General features: G+C 33.1%; 1 protein-coding gene across 5 annotated transcripts in view; it reads left to right on the forward strand.

Annotated features, from left to right (window-relative positions):
- The first annotated feature begins 1,067 nt into the window (after window positions 1–1,067).
- Window positions 1,068–22,651, forward strand: part of LOC111050628 (NAD kinase) — a 97,303-nt gene continuing 75,719 nt past the window's right edge. For 2 of the 5 annotated variants that reach the window (XM_039424271.1, XM_039424317.1), the window contains exons 1-3: window positions 1,129–1,194; window positions 4,007–4,149; window positions 21,303–21,365. In XM_039424271.1, coding sequence (XP_039280205.1) covers window positions 4,031–4,149; window positions 21,303–21,365 — 182 coding nt within the window. In that variant the 5' untranslated portion in view covers window positions 1,129–1,194; window positions 4,007–4,030. Of the gene's footprint in view, window positions 1,195–4,006; window positions 4,150–21,302; window positions 21,366–22,651 lie in introns of all 5 variants that reach the window. The other 3 variants (XM_022336976.2, XM_039424291.1, XM_039424298.1) reach the window with 3 other exon arrangements.

Raw genomic sequence — 22,651 nt, forward strand, 5'->3', positions numbered from 1 at the left:
ATCTTATTTCTTGGCAATCTTGAATGAAGTTAAAAAAAATCCTCTTCCAAAGCATATTTATTCATTATGAAAGTTAACAGCCAAGAAGCCAACTATATAGAAGAAGCTATTTTTGCAAAATCTTACTATCAAATCCATCAATGCTTGGACTAGTAGGTACCATATGTTTTTTAGACAATTAATTTTTAGTTCATCTTCTAAAGAATTAAACAATATTTAAAAAAGAATGACTTTACCAGTTTCGACGAATTATTTTTTTTACAATCAAATCAATAATCAGTTTTATATTTTGTTATTTTATCAGCATAAGCCCTACGCATATTCACAAAACACTCATTCAGTTGTTTCCTACTCTCATTTCATCCATTATTTAGCAGCTTATTAATGTAAGTCCATTTTTTTGCATCTTTGTCACATTCATCAATTTCATTTCTAGAATAAGGATATTAGTGTTGGTAATGAGATTATTCAATAATTTTTTATAGGATTTGAATTCAATTATCGAGCTTTTATTAAAATGCTCTATCAAAGGTTTAAATAGTTCCTTTTTTTATTCAGCTTAACCTCTGTAGTGGAAAGCTCTTTATAATTTTTAATTTAATATTATGAGAAAGGCTTTTAAACCAATGAGTCCACCTCTTTGTTATTATCATAATTGTTATTATTTTCATACCGTAAGTTTTCAGTTTCGTTAAATTTATTTTAGTAATATTCTTCCAGCATACGTTATGGAAAAATAATTTATAGGTATCTTTTATTTTAGTTTGGGAAGAGGATAGAATTTATCACGGATTTCAGTAATTGAAATTTACTCACATAGCTTTTCTATTTTCAAAATCACAGTCATAATAAAAGAGGAATTCACACTTCAGTTAGTTTATTTGAATCCTGCCAGTTGGCGCGCTTTTGTTGTAAACCCTTTGTGATGATACACGACACTTTTGCTTCTCACTAATATTAGTAAGAATCAATAATATTCGGAAATATTAAATATTTGGAGAATTATAATTAATTTTAATAAAAACATCTAAATTGAAAATTCAATTACTCCTATTTTCTACTTTCAGTTGGCAAACATGTTCTTTCTCAGCTGAAGACAAAACACGGCAAATTTTTCTGTTGTTTGTAGTCTGCTACGGTGTGTTTTCGGTGTCAGGTGTTAGTGTTTGTGTTGGTTTTTACCATTTTTATACAGTAAGTTAATGTTCAGAAATTAATAGGTTTAAAAATATAATGCCATATTTACATAATATATTCTAAGGATTATGACCTATTCACTTATTCATAAAAGCTGAAAATTTGGAGTCATTTACAGTACAATCTATAACCTTCAAATTATTATAAACAGTTTTTCCTAGTTTTTTGTTATAAGAGTTTTGATTTAAAAAAAGTAAAATGATACTCAATCAGCTAGTTTATTTTTCTTAGTACATGTTAGTTGTTTATTTATTTGAATTTTCTTTGCTTGTAATGTTTGATTTAATAATATTAAATTTGATATGAAGGTAAGTAGTTAATCCAGAAATTTAAGATTGACAATGTTGAAAAATATAATTCAAATTTGTTGAAGAAAAGAAGGGAGCTTATCAATCTTATACCAAAATGATAATTAATAAGATAACAAATTTTCATGCAAACGATTTATTCATGGACAGTCAAATAAAAGCTAACATTTAATATCAACTCATAAAAGTTAAACAGCTTTTTGTTTGATTTTCAAATGATAATTTATAAATATATCTGTTATAGTCATGTTTATTGAGTAACCTGTTAAGTTGAGCTTTGTGCTTATACAGTATCTAAAAGTTTTTGACATGACGGGGCGACGCAAGATTTACTAGTTAGAACGTACTGACAATCTAAGCTAAAAGATAAAGTTACAACCTATTTAAATTTGAATTCTACCAGCGAAACATTTTTAAAAGCGTGGTGCACAACCTCAATTATTTAATTAATTTATTTGTTATGTAGGCTATTAAAGATCATATGAATATGATTGGATAAAAACAACAGGCTTGGCCCAAAACTATCCTATCCCCAAATTTTGATAATGAATACATTTTTGAAAAATAGGTTATGTTTTTACTGTTGAACGTTAAAGTTTAATTTTTGTTCAAAAATATATAGGCCTATAAGCTGGAAATTTTGAATTCAGTTGGATAAAAACACTATAAGGCCCATCTCATAAAAGTAAAAACTATCGTTCAAATTAGACTGAAGGATCAACAGGAAGTGTATAGATATGAAAGTAACAGTTATTCAATCAATCCATTAAATTCATTATAATATTAAACATTTACCTTTGTGTTAAATTTGAATGTTATGCCAACAAATTAATAACGTAATTTGCTCTCAGGAATAGAATATATTTTGCAAAACTAAAGGCAGTCACTGTTGACATTATATTGGGCCAAATCAAATCTGATTTCACTCAAAATAATGTTAGCCGCACTTTAAGCTAGGTGCTGATTTATATTATACGAGGGCTATTCAGAAAGTAGATTACGTTTTTATATGTAGCGGTGGATGGGGCGAGTGCGGCCATTTTGGTGTCTGGGCGTTCCGCAGGTCAGTCGGCATCCAGGTGTCCTAGAGAGAGGTCGGCCGCGCTGCTCGTATCGTCTCAATAGCCTTTTGAAATGTTCGCTGCAATCGAAAATCCCGCCAGTTGTGAGGTGCGTTCAGTTATAAGGTTTTTGTTAGCAAAAAACCATAAACCGATTGAAATTTATCTGCAAGTTTGTGAAGTTTACGGAAACAACGTTATCAGTGAAGGTGGAGTTCGCCAATGGTGCATTAGATTTAAAAATGGACGAAGTAATGTTCATGACGAAGAGAAGAGTGGCAGACCGAGCATTGTGAGTGATGAGCTGGTTGCAAATGTCAATGAAAAAATTGGTAGATTTTCCCTCATCCACCCTACAGTCCGGACCTGGCACCTAGTGATTTCCACTTATTCCCGAAGATGAAGACTTGGCTTGCAACACAGCGCTTCGATGACGACGCAGATCTCCGCGCGGGCGTGACTGACTGGCTGGCGTCACAGGCGGCGGAACTCTACGACACGGGAATTTCAAAGCTAGTTCACCGATATGACAAATGTCTAAATTTGTTTGGCGATTATGTCTAAAAATAGTATTTTAGTTCCTCTTTCAAATGTATATAATAAATCTTTTTTCTGTACTTGGTTTTTTCTACTTTCTGATAGCCCTCGTATATTTGTTATTCAATTGTTTCAAAAATTTGATATAGGCTACGTGTGAATAACAGACCAGTTAGTGAGAATTAATAATGGTGCTATCGCACCACTTCGAATTAGACTCCTGCCACTGAAAATATCAACCACAGGGTGAATGGTTAGAAGGAAATTCAGCAATTAAAAAATGATTTGCCACTTTGCCAGCCCAGGAATCTATCAAGGTACCTCCCAATTGCCAGGATTTTCGTTTAATAATACTTTATTATTTATCTATTAGAGTTTGAACAAGTGCAATTTCTCATTAATTTCCATCTGTAGACTGGCTGGCCGCTATAGCTTGTACCTATAAAATGATCGCTACTATTCAGAGATTGTCAGTTTGGTCAAAGAGAATGGGATGTAGGTTTATAATCATTTTATCATGGTTTGGTGTTTTTGATTAAAGCATGCCTGACCAGCAATTATGAGGTACCGGGTTCGATTCCCGGGCTAGCTAATAATCTTTGTATAGAAAAGTTATTCAAATTCCCTTTTAACACTTTGGATTGGTTAAATTCTTGCCTTTCTATCAAGGCGAGAGGTATATAATATTATAATAATTATATAATTATCGTATAATAATCATTATAATCATATTTCTCACAATACCAAAAATTAAGATTTGGTTGCTTCATTCAAGTACAGTAATACATTCCACTAAGGTTATGTTTTCTGCTATAGGTAGCCTACTGCAGATTATTATTGCTAGCATTGTTCTCCAATATTACAAGTATATTATAATTAATTTGAATAAAAAACTTTTTCCAGTTACGTTAATCACTGCAGTTGAAGATGAATGAAGAAGACTTGCATCTTGCAAAAGCCATTGTAGAAATGGACCTGCATGACAGCCCCAAAACACCGCGAAAGACTGTGATTGCAAAACTGCAAGAGAAACAGCAGAACTTCAGGTGAGTTGGCCGATGGGCTCAACAACCAACTGCTTTTTTGGTGAAGGAGATTTCTTTGTAAATTGCAGAGTACAATTATAATATTCTGTGCTTTCAACGACTGGAATCATCATCATAACTTTCAATGAAATAGATACGGTATTGATTTAAAAAAATAAAATTAAGAGGAAGAAATCAAGTTTTAATGAACAAGAACGATGAGAAATGGTTAATGTGAGATTTCATGTCTGATGCCTGAATTTTTTATGTATTTTATTTTCACCATAACAAACAAAGAAATTTCACAAACACTTTTTGGAAATTAACTTACCACTACATGAAGTAAGGCTATTATAATTGAAGAAAACCAAAAAGAAACAGAACATTTTACAGAAATTAGGAAAAAACCTGCTAAGGCATAAGCCTGAGCGCAGGAAAACTAACAAAATATTTTCGATTCTATGCATCATAATAAATATAGCATATACCGTATACAATATCTCAAAGCATAATACATGATAAAAGTGATTTTTTGGAGATCAAATGAGGAAAATGGATTATATAAATGAATGATGAATAATTTGTTATGTGTTGTTCGCCACAATAATGTATCATTTTTTGGCGTTGCCCACATGTTGGTCTAGTCGCTGGCGCAGTGTGATTGGGCCAACATGTAGATGCGACATGAAACATTTAAAATTGTGAAAGTCTTCAATTAATGAGTTTGATAAGTTGAGCAATTTTTTCATGGTAGAAGAATGAAGATGCTCTGAGATGCGAAGTTGGTTGGTGAAGGAAACCCACAACCAGGAAGATCGAGCCCAAAATCCAATTTGTTGTAGGCCTGTACTGTATCTATAGTGAGATTCATTTTAAACTGTCAGGCCTCCTTATAAATAACATTAATGTTTCCATTCAATCAAAGCTGACAGATTGAAGTGAATCGCCTTTTAGTGAACTGGTTGAGTTTTGTAACCGATGCCCGCTCAGCTACCAGCTCAGCTCCTTAGCTGTTCTTGTCACATTTCTCCAACATCGGAGCTGTAAGGATACTGTTCAGGTGGAAGTAGCTGTAATTTCAAGATCAATGCCGCTTGCCGGTTTCTACTTTGCCTTCGTCAACTGATAAACACAAGTTTTCTTCGTCTGTAGCATCTTATATGTTTATTAATGATCACCTAATAGCTATAGTGAGACTCACGTTATAAGTGCTAAGTTATAGTGGAAATGATAGGACGACAGAGCTGTCAAGTTTCATATCCCCACCGCCTTCGATATTAGTTAGGTAGCATGATTCAATCAATAATCAATAATTCAAGTCATGCTATTTGATAGCAAGTCATCCCGGTATATATCTTATTCGTTGATATAGTATTATATTATAAGTTAATAATAGGCAACTATATTTTATTCGTCAAGAAAATATATTTTTCCATGATCTGATAATACATTTTCCTAATTTGATCTGATAGTATAAAGCGGAAGATGAAAGTGTCAGCGGAGTCCGCTATTCGCACTTTGTTGAACCTTGAGCAATACTATGTAACAAAAAGATATCGTTAACTACGGTACCAACTGATTCTATAAGTTTATTGTTTTGTGATATTACTAAAGTATACTATTGAACAGATACGTACGGTATACGGTAAATAATATCTTGGAGGGTTTTTCTGTTTTCAAAACTACTTTAAAAAATACTCTTATATTATCTCATAAATCATTCAACTTAAACTATACATTCTTAGCTGTTTTGAAAATTCAATCCCTTCCAAGTTCTAGATGGCTAGTATCTAGCAATATGTCTGTAAAAGCACTGAAAGGAATAGAGGCAGTGATTTATAGAAAGCGAATGTCAAATTTACCATGCAAATTGATCATTCGGCATTATTATCGAATTTAGCTGTTTATTGGAGTGAAATTTATGAAGCTTTCAACCTTAAAATTACGAACCGTTCCTAAGAAGCTGAATAACAGAGCAGAAGATGAACTTGATTTATGTGTTTTTGTGTTTGAACCGGTGCTTCGATCGAAGATGGAACGTAAAAAGCGGACAGTAATGAATGGTTATCGAGCAGATTCTTGTTTGAAGTAATTCAACTTTATTTCTTTTTTTTCAATACAGTGGCTGCACTAAACTTGTGTTAAGATGCTGTTAATTCGTCAATTTATATGCTATCATACTGTCAATTACTGATTGATTAATTATCAATCATCTCTTTGAGGTACTAAAACCATTGATGTTTATTCTAAAACCATAAATTAGGTGCTTTTCATAATTACCCAGAATATGAGTCACATTCCGTCTAGTTACATATATCGTCGCTGATATAGTTCACCTCTCTCATTGCCGAATATTCATGATAATTTCAAAATTATTGATTTGCTTGATTAAATTTATGAACTTGTTTTTCAATTATCAACTTCAATATTTATTCCAAGCTCTATTGGAAGTTCTTTTGTATTATGAAATTCTTATTCGATAATGAATCTGTTAAAACCTATGTATTCATAGGAACAACAGGCTTTCTTCTTGAAACTTTTTTCTTTTCTAATTAATTTTTATGGTTTGAAATGATATTGATGACTGTGGTGGTAGCTCAGTTCTCAGTTGGATAATGTGCCTTATCAAGTCTCGATCGAAGCTGCCAGAACAGTTGTGGCTTCGAATTACGCCAAGCGCATCGTTCATCATTTCACCTCATCTAAAATTATATAACTCATGTAGGTGTTATCAAGAACAAAAAAATCAAATAACCATGCACATTAATCTTACCAAAAAATTACATTACAAAAGTGTTTTATACAATATTATAAATTTTAACACATTTGAGAATGAGTAAAGTAAGGAAGCAGCTGATTATGGAGAAATGAATGAATGAATATGTATTGAGGAGGAGTCGATAGTTTTAGAGGGAGATGTCGGAAAAGTGATGAGAAGTGTAATGAAGCGTGGGAATGTGCTGGAAGGAGGCTGTTGGGACTTGGGGCAAGAGCCACTATCACACGATCCGATCATCTTGCAGATCGCAACGCACGTTTCCAAATAATTGCCGCATGTCACGGTCTCAGTGGAGATTATCGAAAACGCAACAAGCAACTACATGGACATGCGGCTCACACGCACGCACGCACACACACCGGGCCGGGCAACCGTGACCGTTCCCGGAAAACGGACAATTACGGACAAGCGAGCAGCGCATTCTTCGGGGTCCGCAACTTGCCCTGCCCATGTCCGGCGTCTGCACTTTTCCTACAGCTATTCAACTTGGTTTGTAAACTTTTTCAAAGTGGGAACATTCAGAGTTGATACATTCAAATGGACAGCATCCTTTCCTGGTGAAAAATCGAGCAATTACCAAAAGTGAATAATTTCAATGTTTTTATTACTCAGGTTTAGAAAAGCGGATGCATTAAGTAAACTGATTCCATGAATTCTCTGTTCATTCACTGATGATATCTAACAATTATTCATGTGATAACTTTTAACAATAGAGTAATTAGTTAAAAACTAAGATTATATCATTTTCTACAGTGTTTACTTCAAACTAGAAGTAGAAAAGTTATTTCCCCTTCTAGATTATGTTCACATTAGCCCTAGAACTTATGGTATTTAGTGGTTGCAAACTAACAAGAAGTGATTCTCAAGTGCATTACATACTTTAATTAGTGAAGTTTGCCTCAAGAGGTTATTCTTGCATTGCTAGTACCGAGCATCCATCACTTGTCTTGCCTCAGAGAACACGTTTCACATCAAATGCAGGCAAACTTTCTCCTGTATGATTCAAAAATAATACAATGATAATATCAGCAATATAACATGGCTCTTACTGTAGATATTAGCCGTGAACACCGGTTTAAACGAAAACCTACTCCTTTGCTATCATAAGGACACTAGACTGGCCATAATAATTCATAGCTATCGATACATTTTATACATGTCTTAGCTCATCTTACAATGAAAGCCTTGAAGAGACGACTTTTAAAAGATTCGTTTTTTCAAGAGAAGGCTTCAAAATTCTCTAAGACGTCCTATTAAGCTGTTTTGCACTCTTTAATCGTTATAAGAACGTGACTTGTGAACAAAGTATGTGCAAAGTTCATTGGATGATGATGATGATGATGTTGTTGAGAATTGTTATCGAAAGGTACAAAAGGGACAAAATTCCATCAGGTTGACGAAAGTAGAGCTTGGAGCAAGGAGGTCAGCAGTTTGATGGAACCACTCTGTAAAGTTACAGCCAATTCCGGTCTTCACCGAATTTAATTTATGGTTTCATCGAATTTGCAATCTGTTGCTGGTATTTATCCTTTAAAACAATAATTTTCACATGAGTAACTTATTTTTTATGATGTCTTCTTCAATGAAAATCATAACAATCAATAATTATCAATTAATTTTCAAACGCTATATTTACAGATCTTTCAAAATTTGATTGTACAGTAGGCTATTATGAAAATGCCCAAGGTCAAGTGTAATGGAAAGTGAGACTAAATTTTAACTCTAATCATGAATATTGTGTACAAATAAATTTTGTATGGATAAATAATATTAATTAATATTTCAGTATTTATAATGGAAAATTGAAAGAGAGATAATAAATAATGAGCTGGGAACTGTTAGAAAAGTTTCTTACTCTGATACAATGAATTAGAAGAATCTTTTGAGGAAAGCTTCATTAAATAACTTTTATCAATCCCAAACATTGACACATTTATTATCAATTTTGCTAGTGTATTACAGTATCGAGTATTCTTTCTATCACCTTAGAAAACTATCACCTTAAATTAATATTGTATCGCCGTATTTTTTCTACTAATACAGTGTACTGTTTTACTCCTTGGACTTCTATCAAGTCTCTAGAAAACCATTATCTTGAAAATATTATTACTTTGTGTTGAAAAATGCATTTGTCAACTGGTAGACATCAATAAATATTGGTGGAAAACATCAAGTGAGGATGATTGTGCTGAGTGCTGAGTCACTGGTTTTGAGTAGTCTTTGAAAGTGCTCCAACGGCGTCTGTGCTGACATTCACTCTATAGGCCTACTGTCGGCATTCCTCATAAATAACATCTCAGCTACCATTCAACCGATACTGACAGTTCGACGTGAATCTCACTTTACGTTTTGAGCAGGACAACCGATTTGCCAGATGCATATGGCTCTATGTTATGTAGTGCCCAGTAGTGCCACGTCACTCAGCACCAAATACGCGATTATGTCAGATTTTTTGTAGGTATTACAATAATTATTGATAGAGTCAGAAACTTGTCTTTCAGTCGTGTTTTTATTCAGCAACATAATATAAATGATCATTATTTGTTTATTGATATGATTTTCACAAGTACTGGAACAATATGCAATGCTTTCACTCGGTTTGTTCATGAGTCGAAAAAACTAAATACTTATCTTCTGTTAAACTTAGTAGTTTGTGAGAAATGTGCAGTGTATTATCAATTTTATTTTTTTATATATTATCTGATTATTAAATCGTCATTTTCTAATAATTTCGTATCAATTCATTTATCATTCAGGTAGGTATCATTCTTGATCTCCCCTCTGCTGTTGATGAAAATATATATTTTTCAGTTACAACATAACTATAATTTATCTTCGATCTGATGTTGTCTATGTAAGTCTGTGACTAAGTAAGCAGTTGAGGGATGATAATATATTGCCAACATAGAGGGAACAAAACCATGATTATTTGTTGTTCCAGTGAGTAGCACACTTTGGTTTTGTGAACTCGCTGAAATAGTCGTGGAGCGTGTAATATCGATTATTCTTATCAAAAGAGTTCATATGAATTGGATGCATGAAACTTATTTTGATTGGGTTATTCATCATTTCATGGCTTCAATTTCTGGAACTTGTTCCGATATCCAAAGGTTTTTTCCAATTTCTCTCTTTACAATATTTGTCAGAACGTCGGTCTGGTGCATGCGGCATAGCCGGCCTTTTTCGTTCACTCAATTTTCTATTCTTTTAATGAACCATTGTTCTTGAACATTGATTTTTTTCAAAATTTTGAGAATCTATTATTTGTCCAAGAGTCATAATATATGCCCCATCTACGTTTAACGCTTATCTACAATTACGTCTAGGTATAGTCGCATTTATTATAATGTGTGGCTTGATATTGATGAACCCTTCTACAATTTGGTAGAAATTGAAATGTATTGCAAGTGCTGCTTTGATCGCACAGGACTAGCAATGTGGTCTGTAGAGTTGTGTGAAATTAGTGCAAGACTCATGGCTGATGGTTGGCCGGTGGCCGCTGTGCTCTGCTCTCAACAGAGTTCATCGGGTTCCTCAGCGGCCGATCCAGAAAGATGATATTTAACCGGTTTTGGCAGACACTCTTGACCTTTCAGCGCCATCAAGTCTACAAGAATCACTGTGTCGTGACGCATTGCAACATTTTCATCCAATTAAATATCCCAACTACATATTGCTCTTCCGCAGTGACCACCGCTAATAGATTACTGGATAGGATGCTCAAGATATGATCTCAGATCTGTTTTCACACTCATTGGATTGGAGTATTTACAAACATGAAGGGCCCGGTTCATCAAAGAAATGTTTAATGAAGCTACATCTACTTTGTATCATCGTAGTGTGGTCCTATAGTAAAATTTTGAGTCCCATAGTAAAAGTTTGATCATAACACAGACGCTCTCTTATGTAGTATCTCCTTTTGGCTTCAAATAGTACCCGCGGAATTCCATTAGAGAAATGCTCGTGTTTTCGAATTTGATTTTTTCAAAGATTACTGTTATGTTTCAAATATAATTTCTGGAATTGTAAAATAATTATCTATTCCATTTATTTACTCAGTCACAAAATAAATTCAATGATTGTGAGAGAATCTATAGGATTAAACAAAAAATTGGAACACTTCATTCAGTTCACTGGCATTAATATCAATGAATGTATAGCATAGTATCAATAGACATAATATTAATAATTATTAATAAAAGACAATTTCATGAAATACAGTTGAAAATGTTTTTAGAATTGGAGTGATAATGGTATTGAACACTGGAAGTGGAAAGTATACTATGAATTTAAGTTCAGAGCACGGTAATGCAGAGAGACAAACGTCTACAAAACGTATTCAAATGAGTAAGGGTTGGAACTTGCAAGTTGTGTGAGCTTGTCTCGTTAACTAACAAACTCGCATTATCTTGGACAAATGTGTCAGCCAGGGCCAGCGCCCACCTACATTCCTATTCAAAAGATCCTTCAAATAAATGCTTTTGTCAGTGCTTTTGCACTCCAACTGCCGTTCCAAGTGCTATATATATAATCTCCTAAGGTGGGAAGACGCTGTTGTTAGAAATAAGTGTCTGTTGTGAATATTTGAGGCGTAATCACCGGATACAAATTGTGAATTAGAGAAGTAACAACGTTATGGTAAGGTGGAGTTGTACAATTGCTTGCATCAGATTAATTCCGCCCATCCAGTGTGAGAAGAGATGATGCTCTTAAAAAAGGAGTTGATGCTCAATCTCAGGATTCTTCTTCTCAAGGACAAGGGTATTACAATTTTTACTTTAATTCGATATCATTAAGGAGAAGAAAATTGGAGACTTCTATGCTCTGTTCTAAGCATATTAGTTGGGAAAATATATTAAAACGTATTGCAGTAATATAATTCATTTCAAAATCGGCTTTGGAATAGCACCGAGTGATACATTTTGTAGTACCTAGTGATGCAATCTTGCAATGCACATCAACATTGGCCTGTTGTTGCATAGAGATGATTTGTTGGTGCCAATTATACTATATCTTCACTTCTTAACGTCATGGAAATTAGTATACAGGATAAAAAGTATATAGAGAAAATAATAAGAGAAAATTAAATACTTTGAATTATAGCATATTTATCATTTATTTTGACTGGGCTACTTAATGGTTTTATTATATAGGAATTGAATCACTGGAATCCTTTTATTTTCTTTTAAGACTGTTCAAAGTTTTGAGTGTTCATCCCATTATCAAGTGTCCAAATGAAAGAGATCTGTTTAATAAGAGCATTGTACTTAAAGTGAGTGAAATTTAAATCCTGCTATGGACCTACGGTACTAGTACTGTTACAGTTACTTTTTCTGTGGAGTCGGTTGCGACCTATTGATACCTATTGATAGCAGTAGAATTAAAGTATTTAGATATTGATATTTTTTCGGGTGCTTTCGCTGATGATCTGTGTTATAGGTCTCATATTGAACAATGCAAATAAACAAAATTTAATTTTTAAGTACCTATATATTCGATGACATGTGAATATCAAACTATAAAACCATATATAAAATAATATAACCGAATATAAAAATAAAAACCATTTCAGTTTTTAAAATTGATGATTAAGTTACAATTTCAGAATCCAAGTCGTCTGCTAAGACATGCTTTTAAATCAAGCAAATTGTTCTGTTTTTTTTTAAGTTCTTGGGTTATTATGTAATGAGACTCATGCAAGAGTCCTTGAGCACCCTCGAAATCCAGGGAGTAAACTTCCAGCATAAATTAAACTCTGATTAGTATTTTCAAACCAAGTAATCAGATTCACTTTGCTTGGCTCTTGACCATGTTCTTCTGTGAAGGGAAGATTGTTTATCAGATTATTGTTTTTCGTGAGAAATTAACCGAATCAGTTGCAAATAAATTGTGGGAAGAGAACCTGTATAAACAATGCATTCACATTGATCATTGGCAATGATATGACGCACTCAGCTTTATCACTGATTGCTTTTAAGTTTAAACGATTTTTTTTGTTTCGAACTTGAAACTTATTCCGAACACAACTAATTCAGTCTGAGATATCTGCAATCTCAATAATAAATTTCCATGTAATTAAATTCTCGCTAAGTAGGATCGACTTCCTTCATCAAAATAATCATCCTTTTTGATCTGGATGTACTGGTTTTGTAATCGAATGAAGTGAGAAATAAATTATTATATTTTACTTCTTGTCTTCAAGATTAACTTTATTTTTATATAATATTTCTTTACTGACTATATTTGACTCCAAGAATGAATGACTTATTGAATTAGCAAATAAAATAATTTAATAATTATTAATTTATAATAATAAACATAATGTAATTATTGACAATAAATAGCCCATATCGAAAATCATGATATACGAAAATTTTAAGTTTGCTCTAATGACAGAATGATATTAACATTGTAAGACGTATAGCTTACTTCGAAGTGAACATAAGTAGGCTATATTATTAATTTAATATTCATTTCAGTACATAATATTATAGAATGATATTGAAATCAGACGAATTAGTCATTTGTTTTAAACATAAAATTCACAAAATAACATTATTTATTTTTTTAAAGAGACATACAGAAAGTTATTTGAAATTCTTTGTACGTTTTACTGATAACTTGGACATTAATTTTTAGAAAGAATTAAAACAAAATAAAAAAATGTTTCTATACTAATGGGAATATGTACTCGTATTTATTAATATGAGAACGTGTTAATGATGTTCCTTTGATTGAGAATTGACAATATTTTTGAAATATTTCGTGTCTTGTGAACACAAATAAGTTGGACATTTGTTTTTACATTTGGTCACGTCTTCATACTTTATACTGTACTTTATCAAAAATAAATTTTCAAGACAATTTTGTTTGTAATCTTTTTAGTGAATGCATCGTTAGCTTTAAGCCGCGTTTACACCAAAGTTATTAACAAAATGTTGATAACTTAATCCAAATAGATTCTATTAGACTGAACGAAACTTGACTAACACATATGATCATCATGTGTATGATAAGTTATGTTCAATCTAATAGAATCTATAAGGATTAAGTTATTAAAATTTTGTTAATAACTTTGGTGTAAACACAGCTTAATCATACTTGTTATAGATAATTTCAATATCTGTGTTTGAACATTCAAATTCAAGTAGCTTTCTGCCACGTATGACACGATGTTTTCTCTGTTTTCATTGATAGGAAATGAAGTTGGAATGATGCATCCAAGGGAATAAGATTCACAAAATTAATTCGTTGATACTTAATATTCATTCAATACACTTTCACTCAATACAATTCATTGAACTTTATAGAGAAAACAGGCAGTATGCTTCTATTGTTATTCTCAGTTCAAACAGAGATAAACTAAATCAATTTTAGTGAATTCAAATACTATAAACTAGAACAAGTTCTTGGGAAAAGTTTTTTTTCCAAGTTCGCCTTCAATAAGTTTTTCCCAAGAGGACATGAGCAAACAACCAGGCGCTAGAGGGATTCGAACCCATAACTCTTCCAGCAGCGGTTGATAGCACATACTTGAAAAACTTAAGGCTAATAAACATAGGCTTAAATCTGTGATAGCTATCTTTCCGACTGATTTATCACAGTACACAAATTTTGTGTCGCATTAATTTGGAAAATAATTCAATTATCTACTTTGTATCTAGATGAATGTAATTTGTAGATCGAGTTTGCCGAACTGAGGGCATTGACCTTGATGCCGGTAAACAAAAACCAATCAGTGATATAGTTTTGGTTAGGAAATTCTTGTGGCTTGCTCCGAATGAAATGGATGCTGTGGAAAAGTGGTTTGAGAGCCAGTGGGCGCATACAGGCTTCTGAGCTGCCTGGCCTCTCATCTTCTCTCATGCTGTGAACTTGCAATTGATGCGTTCCTTCTGACATTCCATTTGACAAAAAGGAAGCAGGATAATTTGCCCCATTTGGTGCTTTTGACTTCCTCAGAAACTTCCTGGAACCGGAAAAAGGCTGATATCTGGCTACATACTCTCAGTTCAATGTAGCCTCCATGATTAATAGAAAAGTTACTCAACAACTGTTTAAATAATTGCACTGAGTAGCCTACTAATTCAAAATTCAATATAAGTACAAAATACAATGAAGTATCTAAATAAATTAATGCGGTATGTAATTATTAGTAAGTAAATAAATGAAGTATATCATCTTAAACCTTTCATTCTCTCATGTTTGCCAATTCTCTACTGTAAAATTCTAGAAATGAACTAGCTTTCCAAGTTATTGGAATGATTGAAATGAGAATTAATTGAATAGATATCTATTTTGAATCAAATTAATGAGTCATACTTATTTAGGTTGAGATTCTTAGTGTAACTGAGAAATAAGATTATGTACGGCACCTCTTAAACTCAAAAAAGTAACTTGAAATTCTAATGCTACGAGTAAATTAAGAATGGGGAGTAGATCAACATTATGTATTATTTGTAAACAGCTAAAGCCAATCCAAAACAAATTGCTTTCCATGATGGTAAATTTATCAATTAAATACTGTAAATTGACATATTTGTTTCTATCCAAAGGCAAGAAAAGAAGATTTACTAGAGTTTACAGAGAGTGTCATTTGAAAGCAAGGTATATGTCATATATACATATAGACATGAAATAAGATTAAGAATACTTACAAAAAATCTGAATTAATATTAGTTAAGAGAATACCAAAACTCATCTTTCAATCATATGTGGAAGTGAATCGAATGCAAGGGAACTTCAAGTCTCTATTCAAACATTTAGCCTTAAGTATTATGTATGTGGGTATTCAGTATCAAATTTACTTGATAATGTATTTGGGCACAAAGGAACCCCCCAGAATATTCAGATTTGCAGTACACGCGAAAAGACAAACAGCCGGTTGAATGAACTCGTTCGGAGGCCTCGGGGAGATTATTTGATGGGGAGGGGGGGCACCAAACACCTGAATCCAGTTCTAGGACCCTGATGTCTGATGCATGATGCCGCAGCCGCAGCCGCAGCCACTACACCGCTAGACATCACACGACTACTTATTCCAAGTACCTACGTACTTGTAGCGTCTGGCCCTAGGCTCTGCTTCTACTCCTCCCACTCCTACCCACTGCGCTCTGATTTGACATGAAAATACGGGACCAATTTAAAGGGCACATAACAAGAGAGATGTACTAGTGGGTAGATACACGTAGACCGCGAGAGAGACAGAATGACTAATAGAGTAGTCGGGAAGCTTGCAGACTTGCAGTGGATTAGTTGGTTTGTTCATACGTTTCAGGTCACAGCTAGCCGTTCTCTGTAACCTCTGCTACCCTCCATCCCTCCTGCAATGGCCTGCATTCTTCAACTGGCTTGGTTTTGCCTGGTTCAATGTTACTTGAAAAATATAAACTGATCTGTTGAAAAAAATCAATTAAATAAAATGCATCACCATCATTATAAAATAATATTAAGTTACTTTTTGCATAAAAATATCAAAATACCATATCAGAAAGGTTCCACTTATGTGTTGTTGGCTAAAAACTCAATGACACTCGAATTAAATTTCTTATTGGAAAATTCAAGAGACACCAAATCAAATTATTTCTACATAAACTTATTACAATATCTTATATTCATACATTTTTGTGTTATCTTGTAAAAGACAAAGACTAACGCAAATCAAACGCTCAAGTTGAAAAACTGGATTCAGATTCAATAATGACATTATAACATCGCATAAAGCTGATTAAATTTTTAAAATTCATAATGATACTATTAATTTAAATAATAATAAAATTGAATCATTGGGGTTTTGTAAAATGACTAAGCACCAAAGATGCTTCAATCAAAACTTGTAGCTCACTGTTTTATTATACTTTATATTATTCATCCAATTATTATTGCAGTCCAAATCAAATTCGATGGATATGATTGAGGAAAAATATCTTCCAGTACCTTGGACTGAGACAATAGAAGTGTGTGAACTCTTATACATGAACCTTGTAGTCCTACTTGTAGAGAAAGTAGAGACAATGCGAGAATTGAGCAAAGGAGCTAACAGTATCAATATTGTTGACAATCGAATGTCATAGCGAGGTAGAGAATTATTATTATGTCGCCCACCATTAAGACCTAGCTTATCAAGCCCGATACGTTAACACAGTCGGATAAATCACGATTTATCACTACTAAGTCGCTGACAGATTGTGCTAATGTTGCAGCATTATAGTTGCGCGAATTAATTATCACAGCCTCATACCGCAGCGTTCCACGTTTCAAGCGATTTGCGTTTGTCTTTGTCCTTTCTCTTGCTCTACGCTTATAATCCTTTTGCATTGCAGACACGAGGCCTTTCTCAAATACAGTACGCTGATCACATTCAACATTGACTAAATATGCGCCGCCTGCTCACTGCTCAGTCACAAGAATAGGGCTTAACTGGTTTCAATGAATAAATATGAATAATAAATCGAGTCTTTAAGACCATAACTGGTTTTAATAAATAAATAAGTGTTCAGTCACTCAATACTTAGTTCTTTGATTATGCTATTCTATTCTCATGATTTTGCAATTTTTCTGTTGTACGGTATCTGATATGCTATACCTTGTAATACAGAGGCAAATGTATATCTTTAAAGCCCATACATATTGTTCTGTATTTATGAAGTATATGCTTTCAGTAACAATAATAATTCTAGTCTAGCTGAAATAAAAATACTGGTTTTAAAAATATAGTGCTTGCTCTAGTGACTTACGTGAATAGCTACAGATAAAATGAACAGATAGACCTATGAGAGGTTGGATTTTTCACCAGTCACCAAGTAGTGAGATATAAAAAACACTTTTTGTGAAATATATTAATAATTATCATATAAATGCAAAATGCAGGATGAATCAAATTTAGTGAGTAAGTTATTCAATCAATATTGAATATATCAATATTTATGATTTGAAGCATAGAATAAACTTGTCTAACAGGGTTGATTTGACTCAGTTTTGAATACTGGAACGGTTGTCCCCTAGATGTAATTTATTATGAAATATCAAAAATGGATCTTTGAATAGGCCTTATACAATATGTATTTTCACAATAACATCCATCACAAGAACAATACATTTCCATAAGAATCACTAAGCGGTTGTTGAAAACCCATGCAAGAGTTTGATCTTTGATGCAGTAGAACAGTCAGTTACAAAGAAGTGTTGCATCTACAGTATCCTGAATACTGTAGATGCAAAAGCTCTCTTTGTAACTGACGGTTCTACTGCATCAAAATCTTGAATGGGTAAAAGTTATATTAGGCTATACTAGAACTGTGTCTTGCATTTCTCTGAAATTTTCTAGTTTTGGACTGAGCTCTTACAGCATACAATTATCATTACCAAATTCCAACTTGCAAATTATAACGTTTACAGAACTGAAAGCTGTGTATTTTAAATGATGTAAGGCTGCTATTTTCAATTCCTGTACAATCGGTTCGAGTTTTGCAATGTCATTATCAAATGAACCGGTTCTACAAGACGATTCATTTGTGTCTGCTATATCCTGAAGATAATTTGCCTTTAAACTAGAATTGATTACACTTGGTTATAAATACTAGCCTATTTGTTGATTTTTTCTTCTTAGTATAAACCTAACCTCTGTGCAGTCGTACATTAAATGCAAACTCAACAAATAATTGATCTTTTCATCCATTGTACGTTGTAGCCTATTTCTATTATAAAGAAGTCTTTTGATGAATAATAATTGAAAGTTTGTCATCCGACATCTCCTACTTGTCATGAATCAAATTTTTATTTTTATGATTTTTTCAAACCAATAAACAATAATAAAGTGAATAAACTTGAGGAGGAGGTGTTGATTACCGATATAATATATGAAAAATATTCATTATGGCTCTTTATAATTGGATTACATCAAGTCGCCTATCATAAAATTATCAGAAGAATATAAATTTTGAATGTGAATAAAAAAAGAAAGTCGAGTTTAAATATTTAATTCTCCATCATTTCAGTAACACACTTGGCACCTGGCTATTTTGAAAACAAAATCTCTCACAAAATTATTGCCTAATTAAGTCAAGAATGTTCAGTGTAACTTATTTTGTTTATGATTCCTGCTGTACTCAAAAACTTGCTGCCAACTAATTTACCAAAAGTAGAAATTGGTGATTTCTAAATGTAACGGGCTCCATTTAACTAGACATAAGTAACAACTCTGTGCTTTGAGTTCATTGACTCCAATTTGAAAAAGTAATTTTCAAATGAGAATTCCATTCTTCTTTTCACTCTACAAAGTTCAATTTTCAGATGCACGACACTTTAAATTATAAAATTTAAGGTGTGAGGTGCTGTGGAACAGTACGGTACTTGACAAGTTTGAAATATAGTTACGCAATAAAAAATCACAGCTATGAATAATTAGTGTGGTAAGTTGGACGGGCGGGCGTCTGCCTAATTGAGCAGTTTGTCATTGCCCGTCTTGACACCTGCTGGCAATATTTAGTTGTTCGGCAGTCTTTGCTGGAAGCAGAGACAAACGAATGTCCTTTCACTCTCTCCTTTTCTCTCTGCTGGAAGTAAGCTGAGCCAACTCCCAAGTCCCAACACTCTCCTTGTCTGGCTCATGATTGTCCTTGATCCTTGTATCTCTCTGGAGCTGGAGCTGGACTTGGCTCACAACCTGGATAGTTGCCGAATAGAGCATGGCGGTGCTAATGAAAGTACGGCAATAACCCATTTCGCTCGCCCGATCCTTGACCTATGGGCTGCTGCTGCTGCTGCATTGCTGCACCCCCTCCTCTGCGCACTTTGTCTTATTCAGACTAACTAGATTCCGGAATTTTTCATCTTATTCAACGTCAAACTAAGATATTAAATTGAAAACTCATTGAACTGCTTTTCCCATCCATACATCCATTATCACAACAGGGACGGTGGTCCTTGTGTCTTACAATTTATAATACAATAAGTTCTTTGGAGTTCAAAGAGTACTCTTGAAAAAGATTTCAATGATCTATTTCATGCCTTTCAGGCTCAACGTTTATAGATTAATACAATGTTAAAAAAGTTTTTATTCATTATTAACAGATTTTTTTTCATTTTTGCAATTATTCAAACTTCCAATTCTAAATTCTGAGTACAATGTTTATAGTTTTGTTCTTTGAACTGAAATTTTAGTGATAATTTTCTAGGGTGACCTATATTTTGAAATTCGGGAGAGGAACTGGGTTCAGCTTGTTATTTCCTCACTGCCTTATTTAATGATTTCCAATCATTCATGATATGCACTCGTAACAACACATCAGTAATTTGTGTACCGGTATCTAAAATTTTGTTCAGTTTAAATAATATTGCATATGCATATTGTGGATGTTGTAAAATTGTAATAAATTATAATAATCAATTAAGAAATTGAAAGTATTTTCAATCAGATATTCATGTGGATTTTATTTCATTGAAATTGAAAGTATTTCAGAAATGTAATTTTCTTGGAGATTTTACAAATAAAAGCTTATCAAATTTTATTGGTCAAAGGTTTATTTGTATTTGTAATCTGACATAAGAAATTAAATACTATTTTGATCTCCTATTTTGAGTACCAGCATTGAGTATGGTATAAGTAAGTCTTATATAAAAACGCGAAAAGGATCTTTATATGATGGAAGCACTAAATTGGTGCGTTTACTCTATTGAAATGTATACGTTTGATACCTGTGTGTTCTTGGAAATGCTATTTCCATTTGGATCTTGAAATTCTACGAACTTTATAATACCGGGGAGAGAAGTTTGGAGGAGGAGTAGGCAGAAGTAATTTAAATAAGTTGAAGTGATATTGATTGATTAGATAAATAACAATAAGGGACGGAGTATGCTTATATCAAACCCCGCTGTGGCATTCCCATATAGCCAACTTCAATATTGTTATATTGATGAGTTTTATCCAATCAGAAATTAAATGAATAAAATTTCTTATAATATTTTGTCATATTTCTGGGTTGTATTGCGGATATTTAATGAGAAATTTGTTCTTCTATTATATTGTTTGAAAGTTGCTTGAAAACGTTATCAGTATGTAATATTAGTTATATAACGAGACACAAATTTTGTGAGGAAGGATTATATTTGAGGTGGAGGTAGAAATGAAAGTATCGTTTTACACACCTTCAGTTGGAACGTTTCTGCCTCCATGTGAAATTATACTGGCATATAAATAAATTCAATCAAACAAATGTATGGTACAGTTCCTATTGTCTTTGGTTACATGACTGACTGTTAGAGTGAGAAAATTTGTATCAGCATTCTCATTCAGATAACGTAGGCTATTGGCGACGTCAATAAAAGTAAACGAGCTACATATTTGAAACTCCATACATATAGAACTTAAATTGATCTGATTTGTTATGTTTTCTAGTTTACTGGTGGCATCACACGAAGAAGGATTTAAGGAAACCCACTATGAAGCCTGTCTGAGAAGGTACAAAAAGTTGGTGTTTGTGTGTTCGTTTGTCTGCAGTAGATTTCCAAATACATTTCTGTTATGTGTTCTTTTGTTTAATTCATGCACTTTCCATTTAAATTCTCCACTTGCAATAGTTATAGTTATGATCACCAGTAGTGAAATATTTTTTGATATTGCACAATCAGCTTTATTTTGTTAATTTATAACAATTATTTCAATCAACAGTAGTGTGCAGTAGTGATTCAATAAAGACATTTGAAGCACAGGCATTTTCACTTGTAAATAATAGTATGGATGTAATGTTTGTATGCAATGTTTTGTCACTGTAGCCTTGATATAGTAGTAAATGTCTAATTATATAATGTTCTCCTTTTTTCTCACACCTGTAAATAGCCGATTCTTCAAAACTTATAGGTCCATAGAAAGTTTAATGCACCCTTATAAGTTCGTTAACTCTATTATTAGAGCATTCGTGAAATGACTTAGACCGCACTCACCACTATCAAACATATTAGTTAAAGCTACTTCACCAGTTCATTGATTGAGAACTCAATTGTTGAATTGATCAATGAAATTGCATCGAACCATTCATACCACCCAAGTTTTCAAAATAGTATGATTAGAAATAATGAATTAGAAACATTATTTCAAATCTATTTCCCCATCTTTTAGACATCCCCAAATTTCCAATTTCGCAATTTTTGTTGCGAAATCTCGTTATACGTTAATTGTTAGCACTCATTACAGGGCTTCTGTATTTAATGGTATGATGAAACACAATAGTCTATTACCAAATTAAAGTTCATACTTTTTTCCTACCCTCAACATTATATTCATATTGACCTTTTCTGTTAAGTTATGAGCTAGAAATGATAATTAGTAAAATAAAGCTCTAACGTTGAATTATTATTCATCTGTTCTATCATAGTAAAACAAAAAGAAATGCTTTCGTCTTCCAATTATCTAACTTGGATATTATGAATCTTCTGTCCGATCATTATTCAATGTACATATTAATCCATTATAATACAGCCTACTTATCTAATTTGAATTAGTCAACCTACATTTCAAAACACAACAATTGCAGCAGGGGTGCTCCCCCTTAGATCAAGGCCGCACCCTCCCCTGAAATTTGAAAAAATTAGATGCTACCCTCCTTGAATTGGAAATCCGAAAAATGTCAATAATCATTTTAAACACTGCTGACCTTATTTGGGAACTCCTCAAGTTTTGATTTTGAGTCCTCCCTCCAAGAATTTCAAGGGCGCAGTCTGCAATCCCCTGTGTGCACCCGAGACATC

This window comes from Nilaparvata lugens, chromosome 1 (assembly GCF_014356525.2).
Source record: "Nilaparvata lugens isolate BPH chromosome 1, ASM1435652v1, whole genome shotgun sequence".
NCBI lineage: Eukaryota > Metazoa > Arthropoda > Insecta > Hemiptera > Delphacidae > Nilaparvata > Nilaparvata lugens.